Source organism: Cottoperca gobio, chromosome 15 (genome assembly GCF_900634415.1).
Source record: "Cottoperca gobio chromosome 15, fCotGob3.1, whole genome shotgun sequence".
In the NCBI taxonomy this organism is placed as follows: domain Eukaryota; kingdom Metazoa; phylum Chordata; class Actinopteri; order Perciformes; family Bovichtidae; genus Cottoperca; species Cottoperca gobio.
Window position 1 is genome coordinate 566,958 of NC_041369.1, and position 14,034 is coordinate 580,991.

Here is a 14,034-nt window from a genome sequence, read left to right on the forward strand (position 1 = left end):
CGTATAAGAAGGCCAGAGCAGCTTATTACTTATTACTTAGAAGAAAATAAGAACAACCCCAGGTTTTCAGCACTGTAGCCAGGCTGACACCTGACCTTTGAAGGTAACCTCCTGCCCTAAACCGGTAACAACCTATCTTCAACTACTGGAACCTTAGAAACATCTGTGACACCTGAAATATATCTAGACTGCTTTTCTCCACCTTAACCAACTAACTTCAACAATCTCGTCATCTAGGCCGTCTAAGTCTCTTAGACCCGATTCCAACTAAACAGTTTAAAGAAGTTTAACCCTTAATTAACACCTCGTTATTAAATATGATCAACCTGTCTCTATTATCTGGCTACATACCACAATCCTTTAGAGTAGCTGTAATAAAAAACACTTCTTAAAAAGCCCAGTCTTGATCCAGAGGTTTTAGCCAACTATAGGCCGATATCTAACCTTCCCTTTCTCTATAAAATCTTTGAGAAAGCAGTCGCAAAACAGTTGCGTGATTTTTTTACATAATAATAATTTATTTGAGGTTTTTCAATCTGGATTTAGAGTTCATCATAGCACAGAGACGGCACTGGTGAAAGTTACCAATGACCTTCTATTGGCATCAGACAAAGGACTCGTCTCTGTTCTTGTCTTGTTAGACCTCAGTGCTGATGAGTTTATTATGTACTTTATATTTGTTTTTATGCCGGTCGTATCATTTTATTTCGTCATATTTCCCCCCCCCCCACACTTTGAAGGCCGGTCCGTGAAAATATTGTCTTACATGAAACCAATCCGTGGCGCAAAAAAGGTTGGAGACCGCTGGTCTAAACCATCAACCTGTCTTTTAGACCCGATTCCAACTAAACTGTTTAAAGAAGTTTTACCCTTAATTAACACTTCGTTATTAAATATGATCAACCTGTCTCTATTATCTGGCTACGTACCAAAATCCTTTAAAGTAGCTGTAATAAAACCACTTCTTAAAAAGCCTAGTCTTGATCCAGAGGTTTTAGCCAACTATAGGCCGATATCTAACCTTCCCTTTCTCGCTAAGATCCTTGAGAAAGCAGTCGCACAACAGTTGTGTGACTTTTTACATAATAATAGTTTATTTGAGGTTTTTCAATCTGGATTTAGAGTTCATCATAGCACAGAGACGGCACTGGTGAAAGTTACCAATGACCTTCTATTGGCATCAGACAAAGGACTTGTCTCTGTTCTTGTCTTGTTAGACCTCAGTGCTGCTTTCGACACTGTTGATCATGACATTCTACTACAGAGACTGGAACATTGTGTTGGCATAAAAGGAACCGCACTAAGCTGGTTCAAGTCCTATTTATCTGAGCAATCTCAGTTTGTACGCCAAAGCAAGTCATGGAGTCCCGCAAGGTTCTGTACTTGGACCTATTCTATTCACCTTATACTGTACATGCTTCCTTTGGGCAGTATTATAAGGAACCACTCCATAAACGTTCATTGTTATGCAGATGATACTCAATTATATCTATCAATCAAGCCAGATGAAACCAATCAATCAGTTAAACTTTAGCATGCCTTAAGGCAGGGGTTCCAAAACTTTCTGTGGCCAAGGCACACCAAAGACCAAGCCAAAATCTCAAGGCACACCTGTGTTCATATCTGGGCAAAATCCCCTCTATAACACAGAGTATCACTGTTATCACTCTGTGAACATTTATTTAGCCTAGTCCTTGTAAGATAGCTATTCTCCTTCACACTAGCAGAGAGCCTTTGATGTGTCACAACTAATATTTCCCACCATGTTCAAATGGCTAAAATGGCTTCGCTATGACAGATTTCCTTTTTTTTTTTTAAATGATTGTTTTATTTATATTTCGGCCAAAGCATATAAGACCTATTGTTTCTATATTGTGAAATAAGTGTGTAGGACAAAGTACCGTTAAAGTGCAGTGTTTCCCTGCGCTGCACCCGCCCCCCCTGAAATTCAAGACGTTTTCTTTTTTCTTTTATATATATATTCACAACTCATTTCTCACATTGAACAGGTGCTCTTTTATTAAATAAACTAAACGCTTATGTCATTTATCTCATTTATGTGCACGTTTCAGTTGCTTTGCGTATTTACATTCTTTCCTCTGCTTCGCAAAGGGCGGAGCTCCGCTTCCGAACCCACACACACACGTGCGCGCGAGCGCACACACCTACAGTCAGAGACATAAGGTAAAGGTAAGATAAGGAGAGAACTTAAAAAAATCTGCGCCACGCATGGACCTCATTGCAGAGCAGTAAACTTAGGGGAAACACTGAAGTAAATAAAAAATCATTCATAACCTTGTGTACAGTTAAATGCAATAGGCCTAATTGTTTCAAAATCCCACGGCACACCAGGATTTGTCTCACGGCACACCAATTGGGAACCACTGCCTTAAGGACATACAGACTTGGATGTCCTGCAACTTTTTGATGTTAAACACAGACAAAACTGAAGATATTATTCTTGGCCCCAAACGCCTGGTAAATGCATTTTCTAATAACATAGTAACTCTGGATGGCATTAATTTGACCTCCAGCACCACCGTAAGAAATCTCGGCATTATCTTTCATCAGGATATGTCCTTTAACTCCCACATAAAACTAATTTCAAGGATTGCCTTCTTTCATCTACATAACATTGCTAAAATAAGGCACATCCCAACTCAAAACGATGCAGAAAAACTATATCATGCATTTGTTACTTCAAGAATGGTTTACTGCAACTCAATATTATCAGGTTGTCCCAAAAAGTCCCTTAAAGTTCTGTGGCACGTGTATTGACAAGAACTAGAAAACAGGATCATGTTATTCTTGTATTAGCTGCTCTGCACTGGCTCCCGGTAAAATACAGAATAGAATAAAGAATTATTCGCTTGACCTACAAAGCCATTAATGGTCAGTGCTCCAGCTTATCTTAAAGATCTCATAGTACCTTATAAACCAACTAGAGCAGGGGTCTCAAACTCAATTTACCTGGGGGCCGCTGGAGGTAGAGTCGGGACATGAACAGTTCTTCAGAACATAGGCTTCTCTTACCTACTCCTTGCTGCCAGAGACCTGGCAGCACTTCCTCTTACACAGCTGAGCCACATTTGGCTTGAAGAGGAAGCCATTGAGACCCTCAGTATGGCTCGAAGATGCTCATCAGTAAGTTTGGACCTGTACTTTGATTTATTAAAGTTCATGGTGGAGAAGAGCTTTTCACACAGATATGTGCTCCCAAAAAGGCACATGGTCCGCTTGAACATCCTGGAAAGCTCAGGGAAGGTGGGGGCCAATTCTCTCAAAGATTGTCCAAGCTTGTCTGCTTCTCCACTCACCTCCCTGAACTTGGCTTTGAGTTCAGAATTGCACTGCAGGTCAATGAGCTCCATTTGAAGTACAGGAGGGGCATCTTGCACATCGAAGGAGAAGGGGTCAGCCAAAATTAGAAAATTGGCTGTGTGTCTTGAAGTCTGCAAACCTGTGATCAAATTCCTCCTGTAGCTTTACAATGGCATCAGCATACTTCTCACCACTGAATGGTGTGCCCACATCCATGAGTGCTTTGAATGCTGGGAAATGGCAGAGGTTTGTCTGAGAGAGCTGGGCTTTCCATAAGACAAGTTTTGTGGAGAATGCTCTGACGTTGTCATAGGCAGCACTGACAAGCTGCCCCTGGCCTTGTAATTTCTTGTTCAGTACATTCAGCTCCTGTGTGATGTCAACAAGAAAAGCTAAGTCCATGAGCCATTGGGATCACTTAGACAAGGAACAGCCATCCCATCCTTCTCCATGAAGGCTTTCACTTCTGCTCTCAACTCAAAAAACCTCTTCAAGACGTTTCCCCTGCTGAGCCAATGTACCTCTGTGAAGTAGAGCACATCCTCATATGCTGACTCTATTTCCTCCAAAAAGGCATTTGCTGCAAAGGGCCTGCTGATGGATAATGCAGTGCAAAGCAATAGTCTCCTCCACACCCTCATCTCCCAGTTTTCTTAGAACAAGTGCCACCAGTCCATTTCTCCTCCCTGTTATTGATGGTGCTCCGTTGGTTGTTATTCCAGCAAACCTCTTCCATGGTAAACCGGCATCCACAATGGTATCACACAGCTGGCGGAATATTTCCTGAGTGATGGTCTGGCCATGCATTGGAGTCACTGTGAGTAACTCCTCCATCACTTCAAAATTGTCGTCAACACCGCGGACATACATTGCGAGCTGCGCAGTGTCAGTGATGTCTGTGCTCTCATCAAGAGCGACAGAGTATGCACGGAAATGTTTGGCTTTCTCACGCAGTTGATCGTATATGTTACCTGACAGGTCAGAAATGCGCTCTGCCACTGTGTTGGCTGAAAGGCTGATGTTGCTTAACTGAGCCTTCTTTTCCGGACAGACTGTACTTGCAGCCTGTAACATGCACTTTTTGATGAACTCGCCGTCTTTGAATGGCTTCAATCATCTCACTCACCACATAGCTAGCTTCGACTGCCGAATCATTCTCTTTGCTTGCTTTCTTGAAAAAATCTTGTTGCCTCAGTAGACATGTTTTAAGATTGGTATTTTGCATACTCCTCAGCATGTCTAGTTGAGTAATGACGTCTGATGTTGTATTCCTTGTGCACCGCAACTTTCTCTGTGCATATAAGACATGTCGGGGTGCCTATGAACTAGAGCATTGCGCTCCCAGAATGCAGGGTTACTTGTAGTTCCTAGAGTCTCTAAGAGCACAATGGGAGCCAGAGCCTTCAGCTATCAAGCTCCTTTCCTGTGGAACCACCTTCCAGTTTGTGTTCAGGAGGCAGACATCCTCTCCACATTTAAGAGCAGGCTAAAGACTTTCCTCTTTGATAAAGCTTATAGTTAGGGCTGCTCAGGCTTGCCTTGAGCCCCTAGTTATGCTGACTGCCAGGAGACTTACACCTCTCTCCTCCTCTCCCTGAATCCGTATGCATCCATGTCCCTTAAATCATCTCATTGAGTTTCTGTGTCTCTCATCTGGCAGGTTGCCACTGTTAAAGGTTACGTCTTTATCATAAATCGTGTTGCCCTGCTCCTGCCTGTCACCCACATTTATTTTTTATTTATCTATTTTGGAAGCACCGCAAAGCTTATTTTGATTTCCTGCTGGATCCATCTTTTTCATGTATGATCACATCATCATTTCTGTGATATGGATTGTCTCTGTTGTATTTTTACTATGTTGTTTTTTCTCAACACACAACATCTATTGCACGTCTGTCCGTCCTGGGAGAGGGATCCCTCCTTAGTCTCTCCCTGAGGTTTCTTCTATTTTTCCACTTTAATTGTGGGGTTATTTTGGGGAGTTTTTCCTTGTGCGGTGCGAGGGTCTAAGAACAGAGGGTGCCGTATGCTGTACAGTCTGTAAAGCCCCCTGAGACAAATGTATCATTTGTGATATTGGGCAATATAAATAAATTTGATTTGATTTTTGAATGTAGAAAATGTTTTGCATCCTGACAGAGAAATGGTCAGAGTTAAAAAAATAAATAAAATAAAACAGTGATCACTTGAACAGCTAAGCATTTAATACGTTACAGTAAGCCCTAACCAATGTTGTTGATAAGGGAGGTTTTGAAGGTCAGCTCTGACCAACCACGTGCATGTGCCAGCGAAACAGAGAGGCAGTTGTGAAAGACGCACAGATACTTTACTTAAACTAAAGTAACAACATCACAATGTAAAACTACTCTGTTGCAAGAAAGTATTGCATTCAAATTTGTACATACAAATGTCCTTCAAGTATTTAAAGTAAAAATACTCATTGTTGCATGAACATCCAAGCAGCATTTTAAAGTGGCAGATGGCATATTGCCAACTTTGGGATCCCAATGTTTGTGCGGTCAAATTCTTCAATGAGAGAAAACACATAAGAATGTTAGTCATGCATCTGTCTAGATTTCTTAAAGCTCATTGTTTTGTTGTTCTTTATATAATGTGTATGTCTGTCTGCAGCTCCCCTCTCCTGTTTAGAAGGCTTTACAGAACTGGGCTACTACAACGGCTCAGTTTCCCACACGGAGTCAGGCTCCGCCTGCCTGAAGTGGACAGACTTCCCAGACTACATGCGGCAGTACCCAGGCCGAGGCCTGGGGCACCACAGCTTCTGCCGGAACCCAGACCGAGAGGCCAACCCGTGGTGCTTTATTAGGCAGAGCTCCGGCGCCATTGGCTGGTCCCACTGCGACTGCCATCAGGGTGGGCTGAGGATGAATAGATTGATGGATGAACAGAAGGATGGATGAATGGTTGGATGATGGATGGATGGACAGATGGACAGATGGACGCACATATACAGTAGATAGATAGATCTCACCAGTTATTTCTCTATTCAATAATGGTTGTATTAGCCTGATTTTGGGGCAATGTATTGCAACAAGTTTATTTGTTTGTCATTTGCAGGTGCAGCCAGATTGGTGGGGGGGTCATCAGGCAACAGCGGACGTCTGGAGGTCTATCTGAATGGCCAGTGGGGGGCAGTATGTGACACACACTGGAACGACCATGATGCCAGCGTCATATGCAGACAGCTCGGACTAGGGTGAGGGCAGTCTCACAGAGCCAGACATGTTTCTAATGTCAATACATGTGTGGGGACGACTAGTCAAACAATGGTTGCGAACAGCAATGAATTTGCTGCTGACAAAGCTGCACGACCATTCTGACTTTTTTCAATTTTGTTTTGTTTTTAGTTTGAATCACTGCCTCTACTTTGGGTCCTTCAGGAGGAATTGGATTAGTCTAGAAATTTCAAACGTGGTTTGCAGTTTAGTTTAAAAAATACCATTATACACCACTGGCAGCTATAGTTGCAAAACACATGATCAGCTTATAAAATATGATACAAGACATTGCTCCTCCTCTAAGGTTATCATCAGGAACGGGCACAGATCAACTTTACACCGTACCTTGTTATTACTGCTCAGTGACATTAGTAAGGGGTTATGGCGAGCAAACACATCTAGCCGCTGTAGCTTTGAGCTACAGAGATACAACTTCAAGAAATGTGATTTGTCAGCTTCGGCTGCTTGCGTTTTCTCCAACAGGCCTCTAATGGTAGAAGAGATTATTGAGAGTGAAGACAACAAGAAGCAAGTTGAAGAAAAGTTCAGTAATGTTCTGCTTTTTACTAACACAAATCTAACGGAGACATCTCCACTGCAAACCCTCTTCTCACCGCAATCACCACTCTCTTAGTGAAGAGACAAGGAGAAGTTGAAGCTCTATCAACCAATAGAATCTGATGCTGAACAGGACAGCACATCCACCCAATACCCATTTACCTTCCATACCCATAGCTTAAAACTAAATAAACATAGGGTGATTACACCTTTGAGGATGTAGTTTATAGACTTTGGAATTTACCAACCTGTCAATGATCTATCACCACATTTCCCATTGTATCTGTGGAGTTAGTTTTGTCCTGTTTTTCTGGCGAAAATCAAATGTCAACATTTGGGGGCGCAGTGCTGTGATTGCATTAAGCTGATGAATAGACAGAGTAGCTTTCATTCATTTTTTTTACTTTAAAGTCTGTTTTGACATGGCATTGCCCTTGTATGATATTTGCTGTGAGTGTAGGCGCTTCCATGATTCTCTGCTTCTCTCTGTCCATGCAGTGAGATCGGTACAGCCCTGCAGCACTCCTACTTCGGCCCAGGTTCCGTCTTCCACTATGAGCGTCTGGGTTGCCGTGGTAATGAGAATTCCCTACTGGAATGCCGGAACAGGAAGTTTGTCAACAGCGACTGTAACCATGGCAACGAAGCAGGGGTGGTTTGTGCTGAACCTGAAGGTGAGACCAGGGTGTCCCCTCAGGTTATTTAAACAAATACATCACTGATTAATACTAACAACTGTATTGTGGATACATTGTACATTTAATGTTGGATACATGCCACATGGTACATTGTTGCACTGCTGGCAACATACAAACACAGTGCCTGATACATGCCACCATTCCCTTAGAATTTACGAGTAGATTATCCTATGGAGATTCGATTACTATTATGATAGTGTTTCTGTTTTGACATGCAGCTGACTAAAATGCAAGGACCCAGGGTCTGAAATCTTTTGTGTATTATTTGCTCAGTTTTATTTGCTTTACCTTTTATTTCTCAGGAACTGGCATCCCTTTGAGGCTGGTGGGAGGCCTGGAGGACTTTGAGGGCCGCGTCGAGGTGTACCGTGATGGCAAGTGGGGAACGATTTGCGATGACCGGTGGGATGACATTGATGCTGAGGTGGTGTGCCGACAACTGGGCCTGGGGTAAGAAACAACTGCTGTGCTACTGCTGCACAAAGCATGTCAGGATAAAACTATTGGCATCTCTTCTAAAATAGAAGAACTACAGACACAAGAGACAATTATTCACTTCATATAGTAATATCAATATATTGTGACAAACTACTCTGAGTGCAGTGTACAAATAGAAGAATTAAATAAATTAATATTTTATATACTTCATGATAATAACACTGGAATTGATCCTTTTTCAACACTTAAGCTTAACTATCCAACCGAGTGGTAGAAAGAGAATTATGTAAAAATAGAAAAAACACAATTTAAATGTACATTATAACAATAAATTAAAACAATATACAGATGAATTATCAGAACAATGTACTGAAGTATTAAAAGTAAAAGTACTCATTATAATGTAATATAGTATTATTATTTACATTTTTATGAACACAAGGGGGCAATTGCTGTGTCCTTTGGTATGTTACTAGCTGTGATTTAGAAGAATAAATTATATTCTATCCTAAATCCTGTATCATATTTCCAGTAGGCTAAAATATTTTAGCTTATATATTACTGGCCTTTGTCCGTGCCTACGTCTTGCCCCAATTTAAGTCTCAACTTTCTTACGCACCAATGAATGTATAAAACAACCCGGATGTATTCTTCTACAGTTTAGATTATTCATTACTCCATTCAAACAGCTATATTTGGTACCTTAACATATTTGCATAAAGAGACACACTTAGATGTATTTTTGTATTTTGCATGCTGGGAACTTTTCCCACTTGGTGTTTAATGGTGTTTTGTGGTATACCCACAATGCTGACTGCCCTCATGTCTTTAATATAAACATAGTTTTTTGTGTGGAATTGACCTTGTGCTACTGTACACAATAAAAGGTGGTGTTTATTTGTTCTGACCAACAGGGGTGTGGCCAAGGCGTGGACATGGGCCCACTTCGGCCAAGGTGTTGGTCCCATCTTCCTGGATGGGGTTCAGTGTTCAGGCAATGAACTCTCCCTGGAGGAGTGTCCTCATAACATCTGGGAGCAACACAACTGTGACCACGTGGAAGACGCAGGGGTGTCCTGCAACCCATACACAGGTCAGAGAGCTCACACAGTTATATTAGACGCCTCTGTAATCAATCCTGTGAGACATGACTAAGCTTTTGTTAAACCAATATAATAAGCCAACGGAAAAAAGGATATAAACAGCATAATTTCTACTGTGGTCATATAAACAGGAGTCTTCTAAGAACATACAGTATATCATGGTGATATCTAGAGGTGATTGGACTTGCTGTAGACTTTGAGTTCTATAAAACTGCTATAGAAATTCAATTTATTATTATTATTATTATTATTATTATTATTATTATTATTATTGAGGACATTTTGTCTCCTAGCTTCTCCAGTTGTGCTGGCTGCTAGAGATTCCCAAGAACTTTACCTCTGTAGGTTTGTTGACACATTGAGAGTTGTTGAGGTTACATGTGGGTCATTAGTTCATGGCAGTCATGTAAAAGTCACATGATTTAATGTTTGACAGGGTGTTTCAACTGCAATGCCCTGTTCACACTACAATCCCTCCTGCCTCTCACAAGCCGGAAACTTGTGGTCATGTTGACATTTTGTACCGACATTATGGACCCCAGAGGATATATCCTACAGACTTTTTCTCTAGCACAATCACATTGTTCACTTTTTTGGTTTTTCATGATAACTTTTGGATGGATTGCCATGGAATTTGATACAGACTTTTGTTCCCCGTAGATATAATTGTAATAACTTTAATGAGCCCTTTACTTTTCCTCTGGCACAATCATCAGGTCAAAATGTATCCAATACTTTAGTTTAAAACCAAATATCTGTAAAACTAATGATATTCCTATCAGCCTCGGCTGTACTTTTTGCTTATTGCTATAACAAATGTAAGCTTTGTGGATGAGTAGTGAAAGGTTTTCAAGAATCTACAGCAGGTTCAGTTGCATTTGACTTATCCAATGACTTTGATGAGTGAGAATCCTCAGACATATTGTCAACTTAACTGAGCTAACTGAAACCACTAACACTAGCATTAAACAGTTGAGATTTATCATGCACTCTTATAAAGTTTTAGGGACTTTTTCCCTGTGTGTCAGCAGACGGTGCAGTTCGTCTGGTGGGCGCAGACAGTCACTGGGAGGGTCGTGTGGAGATTTACCACCAGGGAGAATGGGGCACTGTGTGTGATGACAGCTGGACTGAGCTCAATGCTCAGGTAGTGTGTAGACAGCTGGGCTTCAGGTTAGTGCTTCCACATCTGAGTCACTACGGAACACTTCTGTGCCTTAGGAGATTGTATACTACCCTGTGACCTTATATCAATCTAAAGTAAGGATGATCAACCATGTGCCATCATGTCTGCAGATGATCATTCTTACCAAGCACTGACGTGTTCCTTTCCCTGATAAAGTAACATGAAAATAGTTATTTAAACCCCAAAAATGGAACAACATACTGACATTTTTGCTATTCTCAGAACCTTATGAATCCATCCATCCATTGTGTATCTCTGATGGCAGCAGGCTAAGTAAGCTGGCTTAGGTGCCCTTGCAAATGTTGTTTTTGCTGATGCTCCCGTCCTCAGCAGTACATTGTTCAGCTTCCGTGCTGGTACTTCTGTGTGTTTCTCCAAACTGCCATTTACTGTAGTTAATACACTAACTATTGATGAGTACCTCATACAACCACATTTCTAACAATCCCAACTATCCCTTTAAGTCTACGGAGGGACAATGCAGGACACCAACACTATCATACAGGGCGCTATGGTGAGTGAGGGCCTTAAGATTTTTAATGAACATCAATGCTCCATGATATACAGTATCTCATGAGAAGATGCATGCTAAAATCAGCTTTGACAGTACATCACACCATCATCTGTGCAAATACAAACTCCAAGATAAACACATCTGTTAACACCAGCAGCCTGACAGCTTATTCTCTCTCCTCGCATTTTTTTCTTGCACTTCTTACTCAAGTCTTACATGGAAGGGAATACGACTAAATATAAGAAGCAAGTGAGGGAACAAGGAGACATTCAAAACAAATGAAACCATGCATATCCACACCTAATTCCATAGTAAATTGCCCATTTAGTTATATATAACTGTATATAGTGTAAAATGTTGACAGTTTTGCCAATGGATGTTGTTTGAAGAAATGTCAAATAGTGAATTTAATTGACAGAGATCATCTGGGGAGCATGGAAGTTTAGTTTAGTACTTTTAATGCTAAATTGCCTATTAAGTCAAATGTGTTTAGATATTTGGTTTAAGTGCTTTGGCACAAGCAGGTTTGCTTGGATTTTAGAACATAACACAGTGTATTGTTGACAGACAGACAAAATCACAATCAACAAATCTGAATGGTTTGATGATTACATAATCTGATTTCAATCAGTTTATGTAATCATCAGCCTGCAGGGGTTGGTTACAATGGAAATATGCTTACACAAAATGTGCAGTAGCACATGGTTGCATATCTCAGATCAAATGAATATAAGAAAAAAACATTTTATGACTGAATTGAATTGAACAAATGCGACTTATACTCACACGTATTAGTGTCATGATCTTGATTTTCTACTCTGTTTTATTTCTTAAATGTTCACTTCCCCTTGTGTCATGTCTTGTTTTGTTTTACTTCCTGTCCTTGTGTTTTTCCCTCCCTCTGTAATTGTTGATTTGATCCTCCTGTGTCTATTCACCCTGCCCTTGTGTCTTTGCCTTTCTCCCCCAGCTGTGTCTCGTTCCTTCGTTTAGTGTCTGTGTGTATATATGCCCATCTGTCCCAGTGTTACTGGTCAGTTCGTCATCCATGTTACACCCTTGTTACTTGATGCCTTCTTGTGTTCCCTCGTGTCCTGATTTGTGTTTGCAGTTTTACTTTTTGTCTCGTTTGATATTTTTGTATGCTTTTTGAATAAAATTCTCTTTTTGTTAATCACCTCGTCTGCCGCTCTGCATTTGGGTCCTCAACTTTTCTCCACCGTGACAATTAGATATATAACTTATACACATTAGTTACATCACCAACCACCGGTACAAGGCTTTAAGTCCATAGAAAACTATTTGCATCCTTTAAATTATGAAGAAAGTCAGTACAAACTGTATCTGCAGTATTTAGCTAATTTTACTATTTCTTATTACATTTATCAATACAAAACATAGGTATTTGCACAGAAGTGAATGTTGTTTTTTACACCATTAAAATGAGTGTCCATAGAGAGACAGATATTCTGTTGTTCTGCCTTGTCTGCAGGGGCCGAGCAGAGGTGGCTCCTGACGGGGTGTATGAAGAAGGTCGCGGGCTGATCCTGCTAGACGAAGTGCAGTGTCGGGGACCAGAGGACGGTTTATTGGCCTGCACCCACTCTGAGTGGGGCCAACATGACTGCTCCCACAGTGAGGATGTAGGTGTCCGCTGTGAGAGGGGAGTTGATATCAATGAGATACGAGGCCTTCTGCCTTCTATTGGTAAGCACACACATTGGTGGCTATTGAGAGAAGGCATGTACTTTTCCCACTCATGAGATTTGTGAGTAATAAACGTGTAAAGGCATCTGAAAACCTCAGGACATGAATCAATAAGAAGACCTGGCACGTTCTCCCTTTAATGTTTGTTTTGCAGGCCCTCTGGTGCGTTTGGTTGCTGGAGAGAGCAGGAAGGAGGGTAGAGTGGAGGTCTTCATTAACAGCCAGTGGGGAAGCGTGTGTGATGATGGCTGGAATGATGTCAATGCAGCTGTAGTTTGCAGACAGCTGGGATTCACGTTAGTATAATTACACTTTCTGATAGATATTTTTACTAAACTAACAGACTAAAACTGGAGGATCTCAGGCTGCACTCAGGCTTGTATGAGGTTAGAAGGTCTAGGTATAGCACATCTAATGGATATAGACATAATATATTCTAAACTGTATAGCTAACCAGCTAAACTAGGATTATATTAGGATAAACTAAGATTGGGGTAAAAAAAAGTATTTTGTTTGATCTTGGAAAAGTCTTTCTGCAGCATTCTGGACCAGTTGAAGCTTGAACAGGTTGTGTGTACTCTGCCAGGAATACAGCAATAATATAATATTAATAAAAATGTCACGTGTGCAACAAGAGAAGGATCCAAACGCAGGACACAAACTTGGAGCAATAGGTAGGAGGTTTATTGAAGGGGTTTCCAGGGAAAGGACGGAGGACGGAGAACATCCGGCTCGTGGAGGCAGAGGGTGAAGTGGGTAGCAGGCAGGCGGGTGGACAGGAAGCCACGGATCCTGTAGCACAACAACCAGTAAGAGTTAATACAAAAAACACACACGCCAATGTACTTGAATCCACAATTCAAGCAGCTAGTGCCGCAAACTACCACTGTAGCTGAGTAGCTGAAGACTGGGGTTGATATACTGCTGGGTTGATGAGTTAATGGATGGCAGGAGTGAGGCTTGGAGCAGGTGACTTGACTGAACTGCAATCAAGGGAGAGTGAGGGGGGCGACACGCCCACAACACAGACACATACACAGAGAGAGAAACAAGCAGGCGACATAGGGAAAACACAAGGAATGACAGGAGGCATGGCCGTGACATAAAAGGATGGATGACAGTCCATGTTCTTTGCAGGTAAAAAAAGTGAATGAAAAATAAGCTTGTTCTCTAAGAGATGATAAATATTAGAGTCTGGACCTTTGATAGGAACCTCTGCTCTAATTGCTCTAGCTCTGATTTCTAAAACTCAAGAAAGTATTGTGATAGC

The 14,034-nt window shown here is 41.3% G+C and overlaps 1 protein-coding gene and 1 long non-coding RNA gene across 3 annotated transcripts in view; one reads left to right on the plus strand and one right to left on the minus strand.

The window, feature by feature from the left end:
• Positions 1-14,034, plus strand: part of LOC115020050 (neurotrypsin) — a 28,397-nt gene that overhangs the window by 6,347 nt on the left and 8,016 nt on the right. For both annotated transcript variants that reach the window (XM_029449905.1, XM_029449906.1), the window contains exons 3-10: positions 5,953-6,195; positions 6,400-6,538; positions 7,617-7,792; positions 8,119-8,266; positions 9,169-9,347; positions 10,389-10,530; positions 12,550-12,764; positions 12,919-13,060. In XM_029449905.1, the coding sequence (XP_029305765.1) occupies positions 5,953-6,195; positions 6,400-6,538; positions 7,617-7,792; positions 8,119-8,266; positions 9,169-9,347; positions 10,389-10,530; positions 12,550-12,764; positions 12,919-13,060 (1,384 nt within the window). The remainder of the gene's footprint in view (positions 1-5,952; positions 6,196-6,399; positions 6,539-7,616; positions 7,793-8,118; positions 8,267-9,168; positions 9,348-10,388; positions 10,531-12,549; positions 12,765-12,918; positions 13,061-14,034) is intronic.
• LOC115020051 (uncharacterized) lies at positions 7,657-11,980 on the minus strand. Its single transcript, XR_003833527.1, has 4 exons — positions 11,844-11,980; positions 9,163-9,330; positions 8,105-8,261; positions 7,657-7,786 (listed from the first exon to the last, which is right to left on the minus strand). It is a non-coding gene; the product is annotated as an uncharacterized LOC115020051 (long non-coding RNA).